Here is a 26787-nt window from a genome sequence, read left to right as displayed (position 1 = left end):
TGAAACTTATGCAATTAAAGGTGCACTCAGCAATTTTTTCCTCATTAAAAATGATTAACTCCTAAAGACATTAAGTGTTATTTTGAAATATATGTAGGAAATCATGACCACTCACATTGAAAAGAAGACTCTTATTCAAGAGGGTCTGCACATGTGGGCTGCCATTTTAAAATCACATGACCTGCCTAATACTACTCACGTCCTGTTATTTGACACAAGAAACAAGACGCATGCTGAGTGTCATGACAATGGCACAGCCATTTTGATATAGCATTTCATTTGATCATAGACATAAAAGACTAAAAAATACCTAAAAACATTACTAAAGCGTCAATCATCAGGGTCCAAGCACATGGAAGGAGAACATGACCAAAACAGCCAGATTTGACAGAATAGTTCCTATGGATGCTGTGAGCATATTGTGTGCACAATTAGAATGTAATTATTTTGAAAGTAGTTCTGAGAACTGTATTTTCTGAGTTATTATTTTCAGTTCTCTGAGTCATGTTGTCTATGCAGACATCCATTTTCACGCCATCATATGGAGCAACCACAAATGTCCACATTAACAGCAAGATGACAACACAAGAGGTCATTACACAACTGCTTCACAAATTTAAAGTAGGTCTTCAACGAATCAGCAGTTTATTAATTGATATATATATTGATTGTACAATACATCAGGCCTATTAGGAATTACCTTACAGATTGTTTGCGCAGTGAAACTCCCATTTAAATAATCAATTTCTCACCTTTCATTTTTTTCAATGCAGATAGAAAACAGTCCTAATGAATTTGCTCTCTACTGTATTCATCAAAGTGGAGGTATGTAGTTTTGTGTTTTTATACATAGTAGCTCATTACTTATAATATTTGACAGAAAAACAATGGACAAATATAGCATTAATACTGCATTGTAAGTATAGTAAACATAGTACTGAGTTGTTGCCTTGCCGTGGTTGATTTTCTTTTCTTTTCACATTAACAACCAATTTCTCATCTGAATCAGTTTGAGACACCATAAGAAAATATGTTTTTATATTTTCTGAAGAAAATGTGACTGGTGCTTGCTTGGGCAAATTCACCATGACAAGGCTAGGGTGTTGTTGATGGTAGATAAGGTGTTGCTAAGGTGCTCTCTGTGTTTGCAAGAGTGTTAAATTGAAGTAAATTGAACCCACTTAAGTCTCTGATATTTTGGGCCATAGCTTTGGCCTGGGTCCCTCCTTTTTTCTAAGTATATGCAAGTTTTTCGCTTGTTTTATTGTTGGTTAGGTGAACATCATACACTATATATCCTAAAGTATGTAGACACCCAACCCCCACACCTATATGTTATTTTTGAGCATTTAAAGCTAAAGTACGTAACCTTTTCTGTGTTAAAATTTGTTCTCCTATCCCAGCCCAACTATTAGTAAGCCGTTTATAGGTTAATTTTCTTGAAAACTGTAAACACTATGTCTCTGTTGCACTATGAAAATTGCTCTGGGGTGCGTTTCCCATACATCTATGTACTGTAACTCACTGCTTAACCACCATAGTCATGACTGTTCCCTAAAACCGTTGTAACTATGTTGCTACATCCATTGTTCGAACCACGTTATAGAGCTGTCATTAATGACGTTACACAGGGGGTGGAGTTATAACTTCTGAGGATATACAGTTATAATAGGTCATTTACACATACTCCAGAAAGCTGTTTAATGTGCGAAAGCTGCTGAAGATACGAAAGCTGCATGTTTCTATGTAAATGTTACAGATGCACTGCGCTGCAAAAGTGTGGTTTCCCTTTACATCAGATTTTGGGGTTCCCCCGGTGCACTTGAGCACATATGCACATGAGTATTCCTCAAAAAATACAAGAATTTTACATCTGGTATGGGTTAACATGGACACATCAGCCGTGTTCTCAGACAAAAGCTGTGTGTGCTTTCTCTTAACAGCCTTTAATCCCTTAAACGGCTACATTCACATCTACGTGATGTTTCAGAACGCAGTTTTCTGCAAAACCCGGATTAAGTAGTGAAAAAGTTGTCAAAGTCCTGATAGAAGGAAAGATTTAAATGGAATAAAAGATATCGAAGCCTCAGCAAAGTCAAATGATGTCTACATGGCAAACTAACAATGAACTATGCTTCTAACCACAGGTGGAGATCTGTAGTTCCAACCACACAACTTTGCGATGCAGTTTTCAAATGTTCTTTGGAACTTCTGGAAACACCAAATCGTTGACCTATGTTAGTTAGTAACTTGCGACCATAGTTGGCTAACGATGGTTTTGGGAAACGCACCCCTGTTTGTTTGTTTTGTCTTGGTTACAATGTAACTCAATCAATGGCGTGAGTTGGGGGCAGGACTATCTCTTTGTTTTGCCAACAGCATACGGGGGGTGTATTCAGAAAGCTGTTTTGAAAACTATGTTTATTTTTGCAATTCCTTTTGGTGGTCTATTCTGCTAGTGGCACAGAAATGACATACTTCAGCTTTAATTTCAAAACCATTGGCAATAATAGAGAGTTGGTTCTCCTTTCATAGATGTTGGAACATAGGCAGGGGGATTTGTTTGTGTTGTCACAGTTCTAATCACTATATTCTTTGTTCATAGAGAAAAAAAGGCTAAGCAGTTCAGATTTTCCATTGTGGGAGCGTCTTCTTCAGGGACCTTCAAACAGCATTATGAAGATGTTCCTCATGGACACAGACGAACAGGAAATTAGTCTTGATGTAAGTCTGGCTCTCCAGTAACCTACAAGAATATGTATTTCCTGTTTAAATAAAACTAGACTAAACTCTCATTTTCCACTGGTTTATTAGGTGGCTCAATACCTCAATTTAGAGCTGCCAATTTTAAGGGTAATTTTGCAGAAGCTGGAAGAGCAAGAGAATCAAGAATTACAAAGGATAATTTCAAAGTGAGTCTATTTCAAGAAAAATAAATCTACTATTTGTTTGAAAATTATTGCATTTTGATTTAATCAAGTTCCTACTTATTGATGATTACACTAACAGTCAAACATTTGGACAGACCTACTTATTCTTTATTATTTCTAATTTCCCCACTCTAGAATAATAGTACCGCATCTAAAATATATGAAATAACAGAAAGGAAGTATGGGGACTGTATACAGTATAGACGAAATAAAGTTAAATCAAATCTTATATTTGAGCTTCTTCAAAGTAGCCACATTCAAGCATAAGCCTTTAGATCAAAAGGAAGCATAAATTCAGTCAAGTGTCCAAACTAGTGGTTTATGTAACTTTATGGAGCTTTAACATATTTGTTCATTGCAGGTATGAACATCAACGCAATCTCTTATTGCAATGCTTGAATAAAAAGTTGATTAAGACTGAGACAGCTGTATAAAAAAAGACTTAAGAGAGACTGCGGCAACATGAGACTGTTTTCCACTTGGTGTGATCCAAAGACTATAAGATGAAATGGAAAAAAACATGACATCACTGGAACGATTTCAAGACTAACAAGAGGAATCATTTGAGATGTTGAGAAGTGCACATAGGACATGTTTAAAACTGTTTTACTCATATAGTTGTGCTTATAATGTAAAATAGTTTTCACTTCAGTGTAATTACAATATTTATCATGTGTCAAACCAAATAAAATGCTATTTGACTTGCAGTTTGAGAATTAACTATAAGATTTGCACTGTGGTTTGCTCTCAAGCATTCTCATTCTTGAAAATGTATAAAAACAGTCACTGGAAAAAAAAATCTTTAGTTTGAAAAATAAATATGGACACTGTTGCTAAGGGAATGTTGTGTTTGGAAAAGTATTCTACTAGACTAGACATAGTATTCTGGCAAACATCTTCGCTATCTGTTAACAAGAGTTTCTAAATATTCGTAGTGCATAACACTTTTCTGCTTGGCTAAATTTATCATTTGATATGATTGTTTTTGTATACACTCTTAGAAGAAAAGGTTCCATTTAGAACCCAAAAGGGTTATATCACTCTCTTCATATTTGGAACCCCTAAAAGGTTCTAAATAGAACCCTTTTAAAGGGTTCCATCAAACGAACCCTAAAGAGTTCTTTGAGCCAAGTTTTTAAGGGTTCTAAACATGGAATCGTAACATTTGGTTTTTGTTTAGTTTTTAAATTTAGTTTTTGTTTATTACCAGTTTAAAGTTTAATAGATATGTGAATTAAGAAGTTTATATGCAAAAAGGGTGCCAAAATCTTTGAAAATAGGACCTTTTTCACATAAAGAGTTCTTTGGAGCCGAGTAAAGAACCCTAGGGTTCTATATAGAACCCCAAAGAACTTTTTTTTTAAATTTTTTATAAGAGTGTAGTCTCATTAACATTTCTTTGAACTTATAAAATTCTTACCTTTATTAAAAAAAAAAAAAAAAGAAAGAAAAGAAACTCAGTTATTGAAGTTGCTTGCATATTTAATTTACTTGTGCTTTGACAAAACATTTTGTATTTTTTATCTTATACAAAATAGAAAGTACTGAATTATTAGGGTCAAAACATACATGTCCTTTCAAAGGGATATTGCTTTAAAATCGGTGTCAATACATTTTACAAAAAGTCTCCAGCCTACAAGTGATAAATCAATCAAAAAAAAAAAAAAAAATGTTTACCAAACTCCAAAACCTGTAATTGTACCAGCATGTCTCATAACGTAGCAAAACAGTCCATATGAAATTCAAATGGATTTTTTGCAGGAAATGCTGTTCACTTCATGTTGATCGTTCCTTGGGTCAAGCGTCACATCAAACTTACATGCAAATTGCTAAAAAAAGATGCAAGTTAAAAATATTAAAAGTACAGTAAAGTTTATATGCATGTGTGGATTTTTTCACATTAGTTACAAACAATTTCTTTAAAAATAAAAAATAATAATAAGTTAAAGAAAATTACCTTTTTTGCCATGACACAAGACTCAATATCTGCTTTTTCTGATTTGCGGCATTTCGTCTTTCCAATAGTGGCCTCTATTTTGTAGTTTATCATATTTGTCACCTGGAAAGAGTGTTAAATGTATCTGTGAATTTTTGTATCTGAACAGACACACAAATACACAATAAGTGAAGAAGAAATTATGAAAACAGCCCATTAAGTTGAATTAAAGTTTGTTAGGGATTCTTTTATCATCTTGTGTTGTGTTTTTGTATTTTGTGTTTTCATGCGGTTTTTGGTTCTATGATTCATGCTTTTGTGATTATGTTCATGTCTTTCATTTTGAAGCTTGGTTTTGAAGCTTGGTTTTAGCCACAGTTAGCTGTTGGCTAGCTGTTGGCTAACTGTGCCCTCTAAGAAACAACAGGGTCTTTTTCAAGAGGATGGTACCCAGCCTGAAATGCTGAATCCTCCATTGGGCCACATTCAAATTTTGAGACGTTTTTATTTTGTTTTTGTTTATTTATTTATTTATTTATTGTCTTAAAAAGTATATGAAGTAAAAAGCTTGTTTAAATCTATTAATTCCAAAGATTGGTAGGTACCGGAGTTATTTAAAATTATAAAGGGGTTCATTAATGAGTAATAAGTAATACGTCATTTACAAATGCCTTATAAATCATTTATAGGCAGTTAGACATGCATAAAAATGTAAATGGAAAAAAGACATGCATGTTATATATGATTAATAAATTCACTTATTCATACTATTATTAATAAAAAACATTTTTGTCCAAATGTAGCAAAAACATACTATTATAGTGATATTAATAGGAGGGATTATGTCCTTTTGCTACAGCCTGTTTTATATATATTATATTAATTAATTATATTATATTATATTAATTACTATAATGTCTTGACTCACGTGTGTTGTCACTATCCTTGTCACGTTGATGTCAAAAGAATGGTTTTACCTAGTCCTAGTTATTTAAAGTCCTCTGCAAAAACACTTTTTTTTTTTTAGGTCTTCACAGCATATATCAGGTTTCTAATGTTGGCAACTTCTTTATAAATGCTTCACATGTGTCCACTTTACATTAAGGTAAAATTGTATAGGTTACTAATGCTGAATAAGTGTTAATACGCATTTATAACATTTAAGGTAAAATGGCTCACTATTGGCAGGTATGGCATGAAAGTCACCCTTTTTATGCATGTTGTTATAACTGCATATCAGTGATTTATAATGCATTTGTCAATGATTTACTAGTCATTAATGACCCCTTTATTATCCATTAACTAAGGGAACATGTAATGTAAACTGTTACCGGCTGAGTTTATACTGCCATATTACTTCAACTCTTACTATTTCTGCTGTAGACACTATTTTATAGCTTTCAGCTGCAGCAATTAAAGAACAAAAGGAACATAAGGGGAACAATCAGATCAATCATCATTTACACAGATGAGACTAGAGCATGAAACCAAACTTCAAAATACAAGACAAGAACTTATTTCAAAATAAAAGCACGAACAACCAAATACAAAAGCACAAAATAAAAGAATACCTTACATTGTTACAATGATCAAATCAAACTATGTGGGTGGGGCTTTGAGAACTGTACCTGAGTGTGAGCAGATGTAATATTTATAAGTTTAAAGTAATTCTTTGCTTTGGAGTTCATGTTGAATTTTTCTACAGCTTCTTCAGCAGCTTCTTGAACATCTTCCCTCTTAGGACTGGCTTCAGTCCAACCACCCAGAAGCTGGACTTTTTCTGTGAGGGGACAAAAAAGATATATAAACCCTGTATCTCCACACAAAGATTATTTCAGCATTGAGACTTGAACAAATGTTATTGAAATGCAAAGTGCATAAAAAAACATGGTCTTCTAATGAGAAAAATTACATTTCATTAACATGGTACTACCGTGTTTTTTTTTTTTTGTTTGTTTTTTTTTTGGACATGTACCATAGTAATACTAGGGTATTCTGTGAAGTAAACAACATAATAAGACCACTTTTATTTAACAACATTAAGATTGTAGGTTCAAATGTATTTGAGTCTGTAAGCGGAATGTGACTGGTCAGTTTCTTTTAAGTTTTTCAGCGTTTTTATAACAATTTTGCCTTCAATTGTATGTATATATCTATAAAAATATGAGGTTATGAAAGCTGCATAGATAATAATGATTAAATAATTATAAAAATGTTGTTTATAATAGTTTTAGTTGTAGTATAGCATGTCACACAACAGGACATGTGAACTACCCAAAAGTATTTCATGTCAACTACATAGTACCTTAACAAACAACATACCTTGGTAGTGCCACAGTACTTTTTGTTAGTGTTGAGTAATATTCTATTGAAATCCTTCTGATGATAATTTTATGACAAGTTAATGATTTACAATACTGTATGATGCACACCAAAACCAATACACATTTGAAACATTTCGCATTTCGAAAATAATCTGATATAATCAGAATGCTTACTTGCTACAATTATTGTTTCCTCCAATGGCTGATCAGCTTGGCTGAGGTGAAACACTGAGAGGAAAGAGACCAGGAGAAGAAAGCAGACATCCATGACTTCAGCTGGGCAATCTGTGGGAGAGTGAGCCAGTGAATGTGCAGACAGTTTTAGAAATCTGCCATGATGTCAAGGAATGTCTGACGCATTCTGGTGTTCCACACCCATCATGTGAGAGGGTGGAGTTTGTGTGTGACTGCTGCTCACTGATGTAATAAACCTGTAAGTGTGAATGCAAACAGACAGTGTGTCAAGAAACAGCACTGTGTGTATATTTAAATGTGTGTATATGTGTGTGTCCTAGGGCAGAAAGATAGGAAATAAGGGTAATCTTCTTAGTGCCGTAAGCTGTCAGCCTGCTGTAAGTTTACAGACAACTTTATTATCTGTAATTCAACTTCCTGTTACTTACAGGTGAAGATTAGGAACATTCACTGAATATTTACTCATTGCATATTCAATCAATATTTCACCTCTTCTGTGGACATTATTTTCAAAGCACACATGACAAATGATTTCATTTTTGTCTTGGCTAAGAAAGACAGATGTTTTTTCCCCAACTTTTTTTTTTTTTTCAATGCATATGTTTTCATTCAGCGAAAAATAAAGAAATAAATAAAATATCATTAAATAATGAATAAGTGTACATCTAACCACATTTAGTGAGATTTGTGCTTAAACCATGAAAAAATAAACAAAAACAAGGCTTATTACTCTCAAGTAAATTGATCTTGTTTTAAAGATGTTTAGATAATATGTTTAGAAAGGGTAAAAAATAATTTTTGTATGAAATATTTGTACGGGATATTCTTAGGACACTTTCATACTGTCAGTACTGTTTCATGTCATGTGTTCCTGTTTCCCTTGTCATGTGATTTCTGTTTTCCCTCCATGTTCATGTGTCATGTTTTCATTGGTTTATTGTTTAATTAGCTTGTTATGAGTTCTGGTTGTTCATTGGTTTATGTTCTCCCATGTCTTGTATTTAAGCCCTCATGTTTTCATTGTCTAGTAGTCAAGTATTGAATGTGATGTTATGTGTTTGGTACGCTCTAGTCTAGTCTAGTCTAGTCTAGTCTAGTCTAGTCTAGTCTAGTCTAGTCTAGTCTAGTCCATGTCCATGTCCATGTCCATGTTCATGTTCATGTTCATGTCCATGTTCATGTTTTGTTTATGTCAAGTTCATGTTTTTGTTTTGTTTTGTAGTCAGGGTTATTGGTGTTCACGTTTGTAAATAAACTGCACTTGGGTTCTTCATCTTCACGTTTTCGTCACTGCCATCATTATCAGCAGTTCCAGCCAACTACGTTACAGAATACTTGACCAACCATGAACCTAGCAGTTTTACTTCTGCGCCTACATCAGGGGAATCGTCCCCTGGAGGTCTATGTTGAGGACTTCTGCGGTCTAGCCAGCCAGGTAGACTTTAATGAGGTTGCCCTCAAAGACTGTTTTAGATTTGGTCTGAATGAGTCCATTTCTTTTTTGATGCCTGGCGGTCGCAGTTCCCTCAGCCTGGCTCAATATATCGACCTCGCCCTATGGTTCATCGGTTCCCCGTTCACTGTGGGGGAGGCGGATGCCAAGCCAGAGTTCCACGTCATGGCCGCCGCTGAGCCAGAGTTCCACGTCATGGCCGCCGCCGAGCCAGAGTTCCACGTCACAGCAACGCCTCAGCCTGCTCCATGCCGCGTCACAGCAACGCCTCAGCCTGCTCCATGCCACGTCACAGCCACACCTGAGCAGTGGGACCTGGAGATGGTTCCCACCCTTATACCCACCCTTAGTTCTCCTGAGCAGGCAAGGGGAACTTTCGGCCTTCCGATCCCGCCTGGACCCTCTGAGCCCTGGACTTCGCCTTGGCCTGTCAGTCCCTCGACATTGCCTCAGCTCGGCGTTCCCTCGGCTCCACTACGGTCCTTCAGCCTGTCGGCTGTGCCGGGGTCCCTCGTCCCTCCGGCTCCTCCTTGGTCTGTCGGTCACCTGGCTCCGCTTTGGCTCTCTGATCCTCTGGCTGCGCCTCGTCCCTCCGATCTGTCAGCTTCACCGGGGACCTCCTTCCCTACGGCTCCACCTTGGTCCTCAGTCCCACCGGCTCCACCTCAGTCTTCCGATACCTCAGCTCCGCCTTGCTCCTTCGAGCCTCCAGCACCGCCTTGGTCCTCCCTGCCATCGGCTCCATCCTGGCCCTTCGAGTCTTCGGCTACTCTCCGGGCTCCACCTTCCATGGCTCCGCCCCTCGAGCCTCTCACGGCTCCACCTTCCATGGCTCCACCCCTCGAGCCTCTCATGGCTTCACCCCCCACGGACTTTGCCCTGGTCCCATGCCCCTCGCCCTTTCTCGCCATGCCATGCCCCACGCCTCAAGACACCCCCCCACTCCCTACTGAACTTTGAATTATGTCATGTTTTACTTGTTTTGTTTATGTGTTGGGGTGTGACATGTCAGGTGTATTGTGTTGATTCATGTCTTTTATTTTGAAATTCTAGTTCCTGTTTCATGTCATGTGTTCCTGTTTCCCTTGTCATGTGATTTCTGTTTTCCCTCCATGTTCATGTGTCATGTTTTCATTGGTTTATTGTTTAATTAGCTTGTTATGAGTTCTGGTTGTTCATTGGTTTATGTTCTCCCATGTCTTGTATTTAAGCCCTCATGTTTGCATTGTCTATTTGTCAAGTATTGAATGTGATGTTATGTGTTTGGTACGCTGTAGCCAAGCCAAGCCAAGTCAAGTCTAGTCTAGTTTAGTTCATGTTTTGTTTATGTCAAGTTCATGTTTTTGTTTTGTTTTGTAGTCAGGGTTATTGGTGTTCACGTTTGTAAATAAACTGCACTTGGGTTCTTCATCTTCACGTCTTCGTCACTGCCATCATTATCAGCAGTTCCAGCCAACTACGTTACACATACACTGTAAAAGCTAATGTTGTCATTATTGGAAAAATCAAGTTGTCTTAATTAAACATGACTTAAATTGTAAAGTTTTGGGATTATAACTCATATAGCTAAGTTCCTTGAACTTATTTTTCTTAAAAATCCATAGATTTAAGATTTTAAGTGTTAATAACTCAAAATATTGAGTACAAAATTGAGGATAAAAGGAACAGTGTTAGGTTAGTTACTAAAAAAAACGAATCCACTACAAAGGACTAACTACTTCTCTAAAATTATAATCAGATTACTTTACTGATTACTTCACTGAAAAGTAATCACAATACTAATTACTTTACATTTAAGTTACATTCTGAAACAATTTGTTTTTCTTTTTTCCGCTCAACAAATTCAAAATAATGTCTATTTTTTCATTATTCATTGCCGCACACCCTTCAGCTGTCACATAAATGCAAATAGACGTACACATGAACATATGAATTCACATTTTAATTGTATAACACATATTTTTTTTAGAAATATTTGTAACCCAAGTTATGTTAAAGTAATTAATTTCATTGAAACTCAGTAAATGTAATCTGATTACAATAAAAAATGTTGTGCCTAAAAGTAATTAAATTACAGTAACTAATTACTTTGTAATCCAATTACACTTAACTACACCCAACACTGAATTCTTGCTATTAAGAATTCACAGAGGTTTTAGCTCTTTTGTAGTATTAATTATGTTTTGTTGCACCCTGTTAACACATCTCAGTTCACTTTGTGCATGTGTAACTGAAGCACAGGTGTCTATGCATTTCTGAATGACCTAGAATTAGTTATCATTTTCTTTTTGTAGGCTGTTCTATATGACCAAAATTTTAGTCCATTCAATTAAAATTAATGAGTTGAATCAACAAAATGTAAATAGCAAATATGAGTTTAGTCTACTTGCATCTAGTTACCTTAACTTAAAAACACCAAATTAAGTTAAAACTTAATTACACAAATTTGGGGCGCCATTACTCAGTTCAATTGAGGGAACGAGTTTACTCAATCAAATGAGTAGAGTCAACTTATTAGGGCTTTCAGTGTGAAGTAATGCTCGCATTATTACATTTTTGTATTATAAGTTGCCCCAAAACACATTTGACACAAGCTAAATAAAAAATGACACACTATAAGATTGGAAACACCCATTTTTGCCAATGTCAATGCCAATACAACAAAAATGAGCAAGTAAATATTATATAAACAAATCATTCTATATAATTTAAACTACTGTATATGGGCAAAATTTGGCTCATTTTTTTCATTGCTAATTAATGTGTATATTTTTCCAAAAGATTTTCGACATGTCTCTTATGCTCCAAATATTATTAATTCCAAAAACCTTTTTGCTGGGTCCCAGGAGGATTGATTTGTCCTGAACAGTGAGGTCCAAATGCTTTACACTGAAGCCACATTTAAAAACTAAACTACAATCTAGAACACATGCTACAAAAATCATACCCTCACCACAGCACAAAAGCCCAGACAAAACAAACAGGCCATAGTTACAGGCAGTGCTGACAGAGCACAACAGATGCCCATTTGTGTTTTATGAAACAATGTTATTCATTACAGAGGTTATTGGCAGTTTATCATTTGCATTGTTTACAATAAACGTGATTTGGTAACATGATAGTTCAGTTACCACATTTGGCCTTAGGTCATGTCTGTATATGATTGCATATCGAACCTTAATAACAGCTTATCTTTTGTTATAACAACATGTTGTGCTCTACGGAATTATATGTATTACTCTACGTACTGTTCCCACAATAGTTTGTATAACTTCTGCATAGTCACATGAGTGTACTCTGCAGATTTCATAAACACATTTTATTTACACCCATTATAAACAAACAGTTACAAATTGTTGCATATCAGACCCTCAGATGTCTGGTTGTCATGGAAATAGGACACTCAACCACTAAGATCACTTATATCAGTGATGTTTTAAATCATTGTTGTCTCTTTTAAGGACCATGGTAACCACGGCCTGTTTCACACCGCATGCATAAACAGCACGTAAGCATTGTTGCAGCATGACTGCAACAGCAGACTTGTGATGTGCTTTTAGCTTTATTTCCATCCAAGCTGCAAATTTAAATTATTCGAAAAATCGGAATATTGCAAAACCAATTTACAAATAAAGAACGTTTCCATACCATGTGTTCAAGATAACAAAATCTTTGCTTCTGGGGAAATTGGCTCATATTGGCACATAACTGTGTTATTTTGTGGTATGTATCTAACACTTTATATTCCTAATATATTCCAATGTTTGTCTGCTACAAATTAAAGTTTAGAAATCTGCAACTTGTCTCTAAAATGTGCAAATTACTCCACTACCGGTTTAGGTTGCAAACACTAATAGAAACATTAAAATAATAATTAATAATAATTTTGACATTTTGTTCATGCATTTGTGGAAATCAAATGTATTTGTTCAGAAAATTAAATGTCATAAATAATATTATATAATTAACACTTTTAAGCAAAAATATGTATATAACACTTTTTGTTCACCAACTCTAAGTCCAGGTTGTTACAGTCCTAGTAGACTGCAACTCAAATGATACAGGGCTAAAGTAATGCCGAAAGGATGACTAACTTTGGTAATATTTCACATTGGTAAACGGTTCAACAATTAAAAATAGTGCAGACAGATTTAGGCCAATAATAGGGTTATGTTCAATGATTTGGAAATAAAGCATGAGATATTTTGACTTTTAAAGACACTTTTTGTGTTGCCTAAATGCTTTACTTGTCTGCTTGCCACAATATATGTATACTGTATGGTGTAATGTATCTGAATTATCTGCATTATAAAATGTATTATATATTATTATAATTATGACAATTTAATGTTATAACTTTATAATAATATAATGTTTAATGTTTATATAAATGATCTTTATTAGGGGACCTTTCTCAGTAAATACTGATACATGATTAACTGCGTTAATTCAATTAGGTACTCGGCACAACATCAATTGATTCGATTGAAAATTTTAATTGACAGCCCAAATTTGTATTAATTAACATTAACTAAGATTAACAAATTATGTAAATAATTAAATTATTGTTCATTGTTAATTCATTATGTCTAATGCATTTACTAATGTTAACAACCTTAGAACCTTATTGTAAGTAGACCATGACAGAAATTGCAACTCAGTCCGAGTAACGGAAATTATTATTAATGCAACTTCTAGTTATGCCATCCCCCATGTCATTCACCCCTATCTCCATTTCATTTGGAAATTTTTTACTTAAATTGTTAAACAAATAAAGAGCATTTAAATTCAAATCAGCTGATAAATGTTTTATTCAAATATAGAAATATGGCTTACTAAGTAGTCTAAGTCAGCACTGGACAGGTGAACTCTTCCCCTCATAAGAGCGCGCATGCAATGACAGTGTTCAGGATGTATGAAGTGGTATAATAAAAAATAAAACAAATTGCCTTTGGTTTCATGAACAATCCATAAATAATTTCGGCAACACTTTAAAATAAGGTTCCCTTTGTTAACATTAGTTAATGCATTAGGTATCATGAACTAACAATGAATGTTCATGAATGTTTTGCGCATGAGCTCCACAAACCAGCGGTCTTGATCTTGCCGGAGCTCAAGCAGGGTTTGCTGGTGGTTCCGATGTAAGCCAGCGAGGGCTTGGAGGATCTCAGCCAACTGGGAGGACTCTACGGGGCAACTTCCATCCATCTTCAAACCTTTTCCCGGGTTTCGGCACCAGTGTAAGGGGGTTCAGTGGAAAGGAGGAGGCGAGAAGCAAGATTTCTTGGTTCAGGTAGGAGTTTAATTATTCACGTTAACGCTTACAGCTTCACAGTCCACAGCTTTACAATCAAACATTCATTTAACATTTCACGTCAACAGTATCATCTGGCGTTGTGGCCTTTCTTGTGCCAGTCTCTCTCTCCGGAGAGATGCTTGACCACGCCCCCGCTGCCACAATCACATTTACATCCAAATGGTAATTAATAAATATGGAACAGAAACCAAAACCCAGTGTCTTGCTAAACTACTTAAATCGTCTGGATTCAGTCAGATGTACTGAATAGAAAGTGTCTGTGTCCCTGTCACTGTGTGTGGAACTTATATCGAGCCTGCTTTTGTTTTTTTTTAAACAATGGGTGAGTAGATCACTAACATTATTTTATGGTGCTTCATGAAAGTCTATATATTACACATACACAAAATAAACACAGTTTATTTTTAAGTATAGCCGTTTAGTATTTACCATTCAGTTTGAATGCTGTAACCTGTTACTATGGGTGCCATAATAAACACGTGCTGGTCATGCCGCACAGACACATTATGTGTGAAACAAGCCAAATAAAAGTGCAGCTCTGATCCTGGCATCCTCCGTCTTCGTTGTTGTTGTTGCTTTTGTGCCGTGTGCAGAAACGTCAGAGGAAAAGTGGTCAGCACTAGATTACGTCACCAAGAGGCTCTCGTTGTAGGTGGAAATGCAAGAGGGATCAGTCACTTCAGGTATGTAGCTCTTCTTTAAAGGTCTTCTTCCAAGTAGGCCCTCTTGTGGGGCTTTTCCTCTGCACGGTAAAGCTCGACTCGACTCTGCTCTCTTTTTGGAGGTTTTCCCCTGTGGATAGTACCTGGTACCTGATACTTTTTTTAGTACCACCTCGGTCGAGGTTACAAGCGAGCCAAGCCGATACTAAATGTGACGTCAAAACCCTGCAGATCACTGATTGCTCAGAGAGAATCATCACTACCTGCGTCACTGGATTTGTGACACGGGACATCAACCCGCTAGTTTTAAAGTTAGCAACAGCGACATCATTTGTTCACGCGACTTTCGAATTGTAAAAAGAAATGGCTGTGTGCAAAACCACTCCGTGGTCAATAAACGAGTTGCAGACATTCCTCTCGTTAGCAACGAACGAAACGACGTGAAACGAAAAAGTCTTTCAGGAAGTGTCTCAGCTGTTGGCCGCACACGGCTACCACCGGACCTACCAACAGTGTAGGGAAAAGTTAAAAAAACTTAAAAGTGACTACAGAACCATCAAGGACCACAACAGCTGGAGTGGTTCAAACAGAAGAAAGTGGAAGTGGTTCGACAAAATGGACGCTATCTATGGCAATAGACCGGTGAGCAATGGGAGGGAGAGTGCCCTGGACTCAGCGTTGTTGGAGTCCACGATGGAGGATGGTAGGTTTTGTTACATTAACTCTATATTCTGCTTGAAAGCTTCACTTTCTTTAGTTGACCAGCTACTGGAAAGCTTGCTTCTAAAACAACCAGGCCAGTTTAACTGTTACACTTGTGTAAAACCACCATGCAACAACTGTGTCATGTCTGTAGCGCAACTATGATGATTAGCCTATAATCCCACCCACATTGAGGCGGCACTAAATTGCAGTGGAAAAGCAAGCTCAGAAAAGTAAAGCGAGCAGAGTCGAGTCGAGTCGAACCATAACGTGCAGTGGAAAAGTGCCATTGGTTTACACAGTGGTAAGATAAGCTCAAAAGTGCTCAAAGCAGTGGAAAAGCTCTTCCATTCTACAATCTTCCTTAAGGACTTGAACTGAAGATGAACTTTTAAACCCCTCCTGTAGAGCTAGACAGATTTGCATGGTTTTTTTAGGTTAATGAAAAACCAGGATGTGTTAAAGAGTGACAATAAAATACTGAAACCTTGCAGTGGCTTTCAAAAGTCCACATTAAAAATCTGGGATTCAAAATTGAATTTAAACTTGAAAATAAATATATATATATATATATATATATATATATATATATATATATATATATATATATATATATATATATATATATATATACAGGTGCATCTCAATAAATTAGAATGTCGTGGAAAAGTTCATTTATTTCAGTAATTCAACTCAAATTGTGAAACTCGTGTATTAAATAAATTCAATGCACACAGACTGAAGTAGTTTAAGTCTTTGGTTCTTTTAATTGTGATGATTTTGGCTCACATTTAACAAAAACCCACCAATTCACTATCTCAACAAATTAGAATATGGTGACATGCCAATCAGCTAATCAACTCAAAACACCTGCAAAGGTTTCCTGAGCCTTCAAAATGGTCTCTCAGTTTGGATCACTAGGCTACACAATCATGGGGAAGACTGCTGATCTGACAGTTGTCCAGAAGACAATCATTGACACCCTTCACAAGGAGGGTAAGCCACAAACATTCATTGCCAAAGAAGCTGGCTGTTCACAGAGTGCTGTATCCAAGCATGTTAACAGAAAGTTGAGTGGAAGGAAAAAGTGTGGAAGAAAAAGATGCACAACCAACCGAGAGAACCACAGCCTTACGATTGTCAAGCAAAATCGATTCAAGAATTTGGGTGAACTTCACAAGGAATGGACTGAGGCTGGGGTCAAGGCATCAAGAGCCACCACGCACAGACATGTCAAGGAATTTGGCTACAGTTGTCGTATTCCTCTTGTTAAGCCACTCCTGAACCATAGACAACGTCAGAGGCGTCTTACCTGGGCTAAGGAGAAGAAGAACTGGACTGTTGCCCAGTGGTCCAAAGTCCTCTTTTCAGATGAGAGCAAGTTTTGTATTTCATTTGGAAACCAAGGTCCTAGAGTCTGGAGGAAGGGTGGAGAAGCTCATAGCCCAAGTTGCTTGAAGTCCAGTGTTAAGTTTCCACAGTCTGTGATGATTTGGGGTGCAATGTCATCTGCTGGTGTTGGTCCATTGTGTTTTTTGAAAACCAAAGTCACTGCACCCGTTTACCAAGAAATTTTGGAGCACTTCATGCTTCCTTCTGCTGACCAGCTTTTTAAAGATGCTGATTTCATTTTCCAGCAGGATTTGGCACCTGCCCACACTGCCAAAAGCACCAAAAGTTGGTTAAATGACCATGGTGTTGGTGTGCTTGACTGGCCAGCAAACTCACCAGACCTGAAACCCATAGAGAATCTATGGGGTATTGTCAAGAGGAAAATGAGAAACAAGAGACCAAAAAATGCAGATGAGCTGAAGGCCACTGTCAAAGAAACCTGGGCTTCCATACCACCTCAGCAGTGCCACAAACTGATCACCTCCATGCCACGCCGAATTGAGGCAGTAATTAAAGCAAAAGGAGCCCCTACCAAGTATTGAGTACATATACAGTAAATGAACATACTTTCCAGAAGGCCAACAATTCACTAAAAATGTTTTTTTTTTATTGGTCTTATGATGTATTCTAATTTGTTGAGATAGTGAATTGGTGGGTTTTTGTTAAATGTGAGCCAAAATCATCACAATTAAAAGAACCAAAGACTTAAACTACTTCAGTCTGTGTGCACTGAATTTATTTAATACACAAGTTTCACAATTTGAGTTGAATTACTGAAATAAATGAACTTTTCCACGACATTCTAATTTATTGAGATGCACCTGTATATATATATATATATAGGATTTTCCGAAATGTAAAATAAATAAATTTTATGTCATAACATTAATAAGAAATAGTTCTGCACTATTTCTAGGTCAGTGATCAAATAAGCAAATTTGTAACACTGACCAGATGCTTTTTGAAACATTCTCAAATCATGCTCAGATAGTACGGTTTAAAATCTACACTTCTCTATGTCTGCATTAAACAGCCTGGTATAGGCTTTTCAGCCAGATTTAAAAAGTAATACAATTATGAAACACGAAACGGTTGTTCAAACAGCAAAGATGTAAAAGCTAACAAAAGAAAGATTCAAACACTCAAAAATATCTAAAAATAAAGATTATTACTGAGCTTATTTTCAAAATACACAAATGAAATGGTACTATGAGCTTCTTTATGGCGCTCATCACATGCATTAAAATTATAATAATAATTTTACAACAGTTTGGTTGCACCCATGCAGCAACAGTTCAGTAAACTTAAGAGAAGATTAATGGGAAATTTAAACAAAACAAAAATAAAACAGCTTCAGAGGAGAGTATTTTTGTTTTATAATGTTTATTTGTCTGTGGGTTTTGTGAGTAATCTTTATGTTTGTGTGTGTATGAATGCAATAAGTTTGTCTTTCTTTTTATAAATATGAAATCGAAGATAAGGAAAATTGAAAGGTGTTAGAATGTGGATGATTAATTTACTTCTTAAATTTATGTCATTAAAGTCTGAGAGTCTTTGGAAAGATATGCACACATTTAAGCTTATAAAAGGGAGCAGGAGACATTCCCCAAACTCGTTTAGCTCACTGCTGATCCTCTGGAGTCCATCTTGTTTTGTCTTTAACTACTCCTTGCACAGAATATTCCCAGTGAATCGAAATAAAGACTACTCTGGTGTGCGTTTCCGAGACAACAACATAACTCACGTTGGTTCAAAAATATAGAACTGTTGTTATTGACATTACGCAGAGGGTGGAGTAATTACTTCTGCGGAGATCAAATGGATATCAAATTAAAATAGCTTAACTGCACGTACGCTATAGTGCCGTTTAATGCAAGAAAGCTGCTGAAGACCTGAAAGCAGCATACACTGTATAATGCAACAGAGGCATTTTGTTTCAGTAGTGGGGTTTCCCTCTACATCAGACTTCGGGGTTCCCCGACGCACTTGAGCACATATGCACATGGGCACTCTTCAGAAACAAATAAAAACTTCACTTATGCATCTTTATGGACACATACGTTTTGCTCTCCAACTGTGTGTGTAAAAGTGCGTTCTCTTAACAGCCTTTAATCCCTTAAACGGGCGAGGAAGGCTGCATTGGCATTTGCATGATGATTCAGAATGCCACTTTCTGCAAAACCCTGGAATAAGCCGTTTTATCAAGTGCATGTAAACGTGGTCAAAGTTTTGACAGAATGAAAGATTCTCCTCTCTGCTCTTCCCATATTCCTTTATTTTCAAAGCCACACCTTTTCTTCTCGTCACCATATTAGTTTTTTCATTTAAATACTTAATATACACAGATGAGCCAAAACATTATGACCACTCACAGGTGAAGCGAATAATGTTGATCATCTCCTAACAAGGCCACATGTCAAAGTCTGGGTAGATTAGATGGTCAGCGAAAAATCAGTTCTCATAGTCAACATGTTGAATGCAGGAGAAATGGACAAGAGTAAAGCCCTGAGCGACTTTGACAAGGGCCAAACTGTTATAGCCAGATGACTGGGTCAGAGCATCTCTGAAATGGCAAGGCTTGTGGGGTGCTCCCAGTCAGCAGTGGTGAGTACCTACTGACGGTCCGAGGAGGGACAAACCACAAACCGGCGACAGGGTGTTGGGCGTCCAATGCTCATCGAAGCGTGAGGGTAACGAAGACTATCCCGTCTGGTCCGAAATGGCACAAGTCACAGAAAATGTTAATGATGGTTATGGGATGAATGTGTCACAGCGCACAGTGCATCGCACCCTGCTGTGTATGGGGCTGCGTAGCCGCTCAGAGTGGCCAGAGTGCCCATGATGACCCCTGTCCACCTTCGAAAGCACCTACAATGGGTACGCGAGCATCAAAACTGGACCTTGGAGCAGTGGAAGAAGGTCGCCTGGTCCAGTGAGTCCCTTTTTTTTTACATTAGGTGGTTGGCCGTGTACGTGTACGCAGTTTACCTGGGGAAGTGATGACACCAGGATGCACTGTGAGAAGACGACAAGCCAGTGGAGGGAATGTGATGCTCTGGGCAATGTTCTTTCAGCAGGATAATGCACCCTGCCACACTGCACACATTGTTCCGGAATGGTTTGAGGAACATGAAGAGTTCAAGATGTTACCCTGGCCTGCAAATTCCCCAGATCTCAATCTGATTAAGCATCTGTGGGATGTGCTGGACTAACAAGTTCGATCCATGGTGGCTCCACCTCGCAACTTACAAGACTTGAAGGATCTGCTGCTAATGTCTTGGTGCCAGATACCACAGAACACCTTCAGGGGTCTTGTAGAGTCCATGCCTCGGTGGGTCGGCGGTGTTTAGCAGCACATGGAGGACCAACGGCATATTAGGCAGGTGGTCATAATAGTTTGGCTCACCAGTGTATGTATTATTATTATTATTATGATTATTCATTATTTTAAAAGATGTGATTAAAGCGGAGGCATTGATTTTTTGTAAAAGGTGATATTCTGTAGAGATAGTGTTACGCTGTCCTTGGAAAAGTGAACTTATGGTTAGCATCAGTTTTACTCCTGGAATGCAAGGAAGTCTTTTTCCACAAAGTTTTACTTTTCTTTCTATTTTAGGGTAGCATGGTTTCAGGTTGCACACATGAACAATCATGATGTCTTCGCCGGTTTCTGGGACAGCCTTAAAGTTCACAGGCCACAGTTGACAGACCATCTGGTATAGCCCTTTCTATTTTCTAGGCAGCTTGGTTGTCAAGTATTGCTGAGCACTAGATAGTGAAAGTTCCTTACCTGGATTCAATCTTGAAATTTATAAGCCACTTCCCTTGAAAGTGTGCTTTATTAGCACTCATTTCAGCACCTGTTTGCATCTGTTTTAATTGGTGGACAGTCTCATAAGGTAGAGTATCTGGAGGAAAGGGAGTGGATGCTTGAAAATTTTTGTCCATAGGACTCTGAAGTTTCCTGCCCAACTGAAGCTCTGCAGGTGTCAGCCCAGTTGTTTCTTGTCCTGCAGGGTTCAGAGCAAACCTTAACTCAGGAAGGTAAACATCCCCCTTCCTGTCATTCTCCTTGACATAGAACGCAGTCGTGCACTTCAAGGTATAACTGACCTGTTCAGTCATTTTTGTTTGTTGAAGGTAGGCTGTGCTAAGCTTGGGAATAACAGTCTACTGCTCACACAGTTCTTCAAAAACTGTAGAGACAAACTTGAAACCCCCATCTGATAGGATGAAGGTTGGATTTTATCCATCTTGTGAAGACTTCCATATTGAGGGTTCTCACAATGGTTGTCGCAGTTTGCATGGGGAATATTTTATAATATTAAGTACGCTGCATGGCTGCTTAGGGAATCACTATGCGGTTCCCCTTTAGAATCAGATGACCAATGCATGATAATTTATATTTAATGTGCCTGTATTCTGGGCTGCACAAATTCCAACATTTCTGCTGGATACACATCCTCAAAGTGCACTGAGTTGCATCCGCTGCTGCTATTTCCTCAAGTTCGCGAGGCGTAAAAGCTTTGAGAACTGCACGCTTTGTGATAAAATAGATGTGATAATCGTCACATGTTGCAGCTGGAGGTGGATTCACAGTGAGGCATGAGAGTGAGTCAGCTGTGTTTTGTGGGCCAGGCTTGTAGATCACTTTGAAATTGTAGTGCTGCAGCCTTAAAGCTCAGTTCAATCCTGGCAGGCAGTTTCGTTCTAGGTGAATATATCACCTCCAGTGGCTTATGGTCCGTGATCATCGAAAAGTCTTTCCCATAGAGGAACACGTGGAACTTTTCACAAGCCCATTCTATGGCTAACACCTCCCTTTCTGTCTGGGAATAGCACCTTTCCACATCTGTCAAAGCATGACTGGCATAATAGACTGGTTTGAATGCACCACCAGCCTGTTTTTGGCTTAGAATCGGTCCAAGTCCCACTGGATGTGCATCCACAATCACCTGTGTGTCCACCTCCTGGCTGTAGTATGCCATTGTGTGTGAAATGGCCAGTGCCGACTTGAGCGCATTAAATGCAGCTTCTTGTTCTTTTCCTCATAACCATGTGCATGATGACCTAGTGAGTCGTCTTAATGGCTCTGCCACAGTAGCCAGGTTGGGTATTTTGGGTCTGTTGAGTATTTTGTACTTCTTCCACTTTGGATTGTGCTGCCCCAATTCCACTCTTGGAGAGTACGTGACCCATGAACTCCATCTCACTCATTCTAAAAAACACATTTGTCACGGTTTAATGTTAGCTGCTTCTCCTGCAAGCACTGCATAACTTGACTTAGCTGTGTATCATGCTCTTGTACACTTTTCCCAAACACGACAACTCCATTAATGCCCTGAAGAACTTGTTGAATTATATACTGGTATGTCTCAGGGGCAGAAGAAATGCCAAACATGAGTCTTTTGTATCTCCATAGTCCAGTGTGAGACACAAATGTGGTCAGTGAACGTGACTCAGGTTTCAGTTCGATCTGATGGTACCCCCATTTTAAGTCCAGTTTGGAAAACACTTCTTTTTTTCTCTCTCCCCTTTTCTCCCCCAATTTGGAATGCCCAATTCCCAATGCGCTCTAAGTCCTCGAGGTGGCGTAGTGACTTGCCTCATTCCAGGTGGTGGAGGATGAATCTCAGTTGCCTCCGCGTCTGAGACCATCAATCCACGCATCTTATCACTTGGCTTGTTGAGCGTGTTACCGCAGAGACGTAGCGCGTGTGGAGGCTTCACACTATTCTCCACGGCATCCACGCACAACTCACCACATGCCCCACTGAGAGCGAGAACCACATATTATAGCGACCATGAGGAGGTTACCCCATGTGACTCTACCCTCCCTAGCAACCGGGCCAATTTGTTTGCTTAGGAGACCTGGTTGGAGACACTCAGCATGCCCTGGATTCGAGGGGTGGTAGTCAGCGTCTTTACTCGCTGAGCTACCCAGGCCCCCTGAAAACACTTCTGCTCCAGGCATGTCCTCCAGAATCTCATCAATGGTGGGAATGGGGTGCCGCTCACACACAACAGCCTCATTGACTCTGCGCATATCTATGCAAATCCTGATGTCTCCATCTTTTTTTGCACCACCACGAGCAGTGAAACCAATGGAGTTGGCCCTTCTACTTTTTCAATGACATCCAGTTCTTCTAGCTGCTTCAATATGGCTTCAACCAATTTCCTCACACTAAACGGCAATCTGCGTATTGGTTGTGCAACAGGAACAACACTACTGTTGATATGCAATTCCAGTTGGTAGTCTTTCAGCTTGCCCAAACCTTCAAGACATGCCTTGTATTCCTGTTGTAGTGACACTGTAAATGCTGCAGCATCCTCATGATGCACTGCATTGACATCTGATGTGGCACCAATGTGTAGAATTCTTAGGGCAGTGGCAGTTTTCCGCCCTAACACAGATTCCTGTGCGACATTTACAACCAGAACGTCAGCCCTGACACCTTTATTTCCTCCGACAGGCCTGAAATCAGCAGTGAAAATCCCTCCACGGCCAGTGGTGGATCAGATCCATATGCATACAGCCATTTACAGGGTTGGGATGGTTACTTTTGAAATGTATTCCATTACAGATTACAGAATACATGCTGTAAAATGTAATTTGTAAAGTATTCCGTTAGATTACTCAAGGTCAGTAACGTATCCTAAATACTATGGATTACTTCTTCAGCACTGGTAAATTTTTTCACTTGTTTTGACTATAAAAACAGTAAGACAAAATACACGTTAAAAGTACATTCTCTGAAAAACCTAAATATCTTATGCAGTGTTGTTTCTGAAACAAGATAAATCAAATTGATCTTATTTTAAGGATTTTTTGATATTTTTACAGGAAAACAATACAAACATTATTATCAATATGATTTTTGCCCTAATATATAAAAAAAAAAATGAAGATCCAACGTGAATTGTCTTGATAAAAAAATATGATCGTGCCTGGTAACATGCATGTAAAATGGCTCGAAATAGCATTTTAGCTTAGCATAAATCTGACTATTTACACAAGGTTTATTTCTATTTCTTCTGCTCCAAACTTACTTCAAACTTACTTCTCAGTCTGCTCGTATGAATGTAACACATCATAAGAAAGTGTTTCACCGCTGCTCAAACGCTCTTTGGATCGCAACATTTATATGTATAAATGTTTTCCATCTGAAAGGACTAAATATTAAATGAAACAAATGACAATTAAATGCAAAGTAATCTCTTCAGTAATCAAAATACTTTTTGAATGTAACTGTATTCTGATTACCAATGATTTAAACTTTAACTGTAGTGGAATACAGTTACTTATATTTTGTATTTTGAAAACGTATTCCCGTTACATGTATTCCGTTACTCCCCAACCCTGGCCATTTAGATGAGATTTTAACGGTGTGTGACTGTTTTTGAGCAATGCTTGGAACACATTTGAACCGACAATATTACAGCTAGCTCCAGAATCTATTAGCATGGTTACTGGCATACCGTTCACCATTATCAGCATTTCAGCCTCATTTATCTCTCCGTGTAGAATGAACACCCATTCAGGATCATCATCCTCATCTGTGATGTCCACTGACACTTTGCTGTGTGGGGGCTTGTTTGACACCTGGTTTACTTTTAGTCCTGTTTTTGTATGGCAAACCGCTGCAAAATGGCCCTCTTTGCCACAAGCACGACATTGTTTTCCTTTTGTAACAGTGCACATTTGCCCATGATGTCCTGGACGGCCGCAACGACGGCATGTTAGTGGATGTGCATAATTTGTGTGTTGTTGTGTAGATGCAAATTACTTGAATTTTGGTTGTGACTTGCTGTCAGCAGAATATTTACGTAGTTGCACAGGTTTGCACTTTCCATTTTTGCCGCTTGCTGATCAGCAGCTTCCATCATTCTTGCAATATCTTGCAGACTAGACAACATGAGATCCTTTTCACGCAACAGTCGTCTCCTGAGAGCAGTGGAAATGCATTTGTCGATGACTTGATCATGAATGAAACCTTCTTTGTGATCGCCAAAATCACAAGTCACAGCCAATTGTTTTAATCTGCTTACAAAGGAATCCACAGATACACCTTGCTCTTGTACAGCTTGCTGGAAAATATGTCTCTCGTATGGGACTTTTTTCTGTGGAGTGAAATACTCGTTCAGTTTCGTTAATGCTGCAAATATGTCTTGCACATCTGAGCCACCCAAGTGAAGCAGTAACGCACGTTTTGGAGCATTATCTTTAATGCCAGAAGCAGTCAGATAAAGTTTGAAAATGAAGGATAATAATACCAGAATTTTGTGATATAAGTTTATAAACTATCACAAAACCACAGGATGTAAAGCAGAATGATGGCCTAATGTCTGATAATTTTCTAACTTTAGCATTTATAGTAAAAGAGTAAGTAAATCATTCACTTGTTGCTGTGTGTTGTATTGAAAAGACAGTAATAAAATCTGCTTCTTACTTTACCAAGATCATGTTTCTTGTCTCCATGTAAACCTCCATTTATATGTACCTGCATAACCTCCAATGATGCCTTTATTCGTTTATTTCCAAAGGCGATGTTTCATAAGCCATGCTGAACGTGAGATCTGCGTGTCAGTATACTATACACTGCTAAGGAAGAGAGAATGCTCTCTGACAAGAACGGAGAGTAAAATTTGTTTATTAAGTTGCCAAGATTAAACAAGATGCAGTTTTGGTGCAAAGAAAGTTAAAGCAGCATTTGCCCAGCAGCTTTCTGCTCTCTGCTGGTTGTGTAAATTTTGTGGAGACGTGTCAGATGGCACGGAGGACTGTCCAGTCAGCACCTGATCTCTCATTCATTCTGCCTGTGCAACAGTGTAATAAAACGATGGCAAAATGTGATATACGATAAAACTATATGCGTTCAAAACCAATGTGTTTATGAAAATCATAATTAATGACGACATATATTGCCAGCCTGTAATATAAAGCAGCATAATGTAGTATTTTTGTATCGCTAAAATAGCTGGAAGTGGCTGATACTGGAAGTGGTCCACATTCAAGATTGATAATGGCGAGGGGCCTAGGTAGCTCAGCGAGAATTAACGCTGACTACCACCCCTGGAGTCACGAGTTCGAATCCAGGGTGTGCTGAGTGACTCCAGCCAGGTTTCCTAAGCAACCAAATTGGCCCGGTTGCTAGGGAAGGTAGAGTCACATGGGGTAACCTCCTTGTGATTGTGATTAGTGGTTCTCGCTCTCAGTGAGGTGCGTGGTAAGTTGTGCGTGGCTTGCGGAGAATAGCATGAGCCTCCAGATGCTGTGAGTCTCCGTGGAGTCATGCACAATGAGCCAAGTGATAAGATGCGCGGATTGACTATCTCAGAAGAGGAGGCAACTGAGACATGTCCTCCGCCACCAGGATTGAGGTGAGTAACTGCGCCACCACGAGGACCTAGTAAGTAGTGGGAACTGGGCATGCCAAATTGGGGAGAAAAGGGGAGAAAATAATAATAATGATAATAATAATAATAATAATAAAGGTTGATAATGGCAGCACCCACCTGAAAAATAAGGTGGATATGTCTAGGGTGTTGATGTCAAAGTGTAATTCACTGGATAACTTCACTAGCTAGCCTTCTCAATTTAAACACAAAATTAGGCTTAGGGGAAAAAACTGTTTGTCTAATTTTATTTTACAAACCTAATCTGAGTGTGACAAATGAATTATTCTTTGTTTTAATTCAAAAATAACACCATGTCTCTCAATTAATGTCATGACATAGTCTGTATGCATAATAATGATAAAACAATTAGCAACATGCTGTTTTTAATGGTTTCAGTGGACTATAACATTCCGAATGCATTTCATGTCAACTACCCAACTCGTGAGTTCCTCTCGACGAAAAGCTGCAGTTACTCTT

General features: G+C 38.1%; 4 protein-coding genes across 6 annotated transcripts in view; 3 read left to right on the top strand and 1 right to left on the bottom strand.

Moving 5' to 3' along the window:
- Window positions 1-4307, top strand: part of rassf6 (Ras association domain family member 6) — an 88374-nt gene extending 84067 nt beyond the window's left edge. The window contains exon 11 of the mRNA XM_051685030.1: window positions 3292-4307. Coding sequence (XP_051540990.1) covers window positions 3292-3364 — 73 coding nt within the window. The 3' untranslated portion in view covers window positions 3365-4307. The remainder of the gene's footprint in view (window positions 1-3291) is intronic.
- si:busm1-57f23.1 (uncharacterized protein LOC368621 homolog) overlaps window positions 1-7596 on the bottom strand; it is a 76600-nt gene extending 69004 nt beyond the window's left edge. The window contains exons 1-4 of one of the 2 annotated variants that reach the window (XM_051685051.1): window positions 7365-7596; window positions 6495-6646; window positions 4888-4989; window positions 4392-4759 (exon numbers count right to left, since the gene is read on the bottom strand). In XM_051685051.1, coding sequence (XP_051541011.1) covers window positions 4673-4759; window positions 4888-4989; window positions 6495-6646; window positions 7365-7458 — 435 coding nt within the window. In that variant the 5' untranslated portion in view covers window positions 7459-7596 and the 3' untranslated portion in view covers window positions 4392-4672. Of the gene's footprint in view, window positions 1-4391; window positions 4760-4887; window positions 4990-6494; window positions 6647-7364 lie in introns of those variants that run through there. The other variant, XM_051685053.1, reaches the window with a different exon arrangement.
- The window catches only part of LOC127433274 (tyrosine-protein kinase transmembrane receptor ROR2-like), a 216153-nt gene that overhangs the window by 14937 nt on the left and 174429 nt on the right, over window positions 1-26787 (top strand). The window lies entirely within an intron of this gene.
- Window positions 1-26787, top strand: part of LOC127433285 (serine palmitoyltransferase 1-like) — a 94541-nt gene that overhangs the window by 42619 nt on the left and 25135 nt on the right. The gene's annotated exons all lie outside the window — the stretch shown is intronic.

The sequence above is a fragment of the Myxocyprinus asiaticus genome, chromosome 43 (assembly GCF_019703515.2).
Source record: "Myxocyprinus asiaticus isolate MX2 ecotype Aquarium Trade chromosome 43, UBuf_Myxa_2, whole genome shotgun sequence".
Taxonomy (NCBI): domain Eukaryota; kingdom Metazoa; phylum Chordata; class Actinopteri; order Cypriniformes; family Catostomidae; genus Myxocyprinus; species Myxocyprinus asiaticus.
The sequence above is the reverse complement of the archived record's forward strand: the minus strand, read 5'-3'. Positions and strand labels throughout refer to the sequence as shown.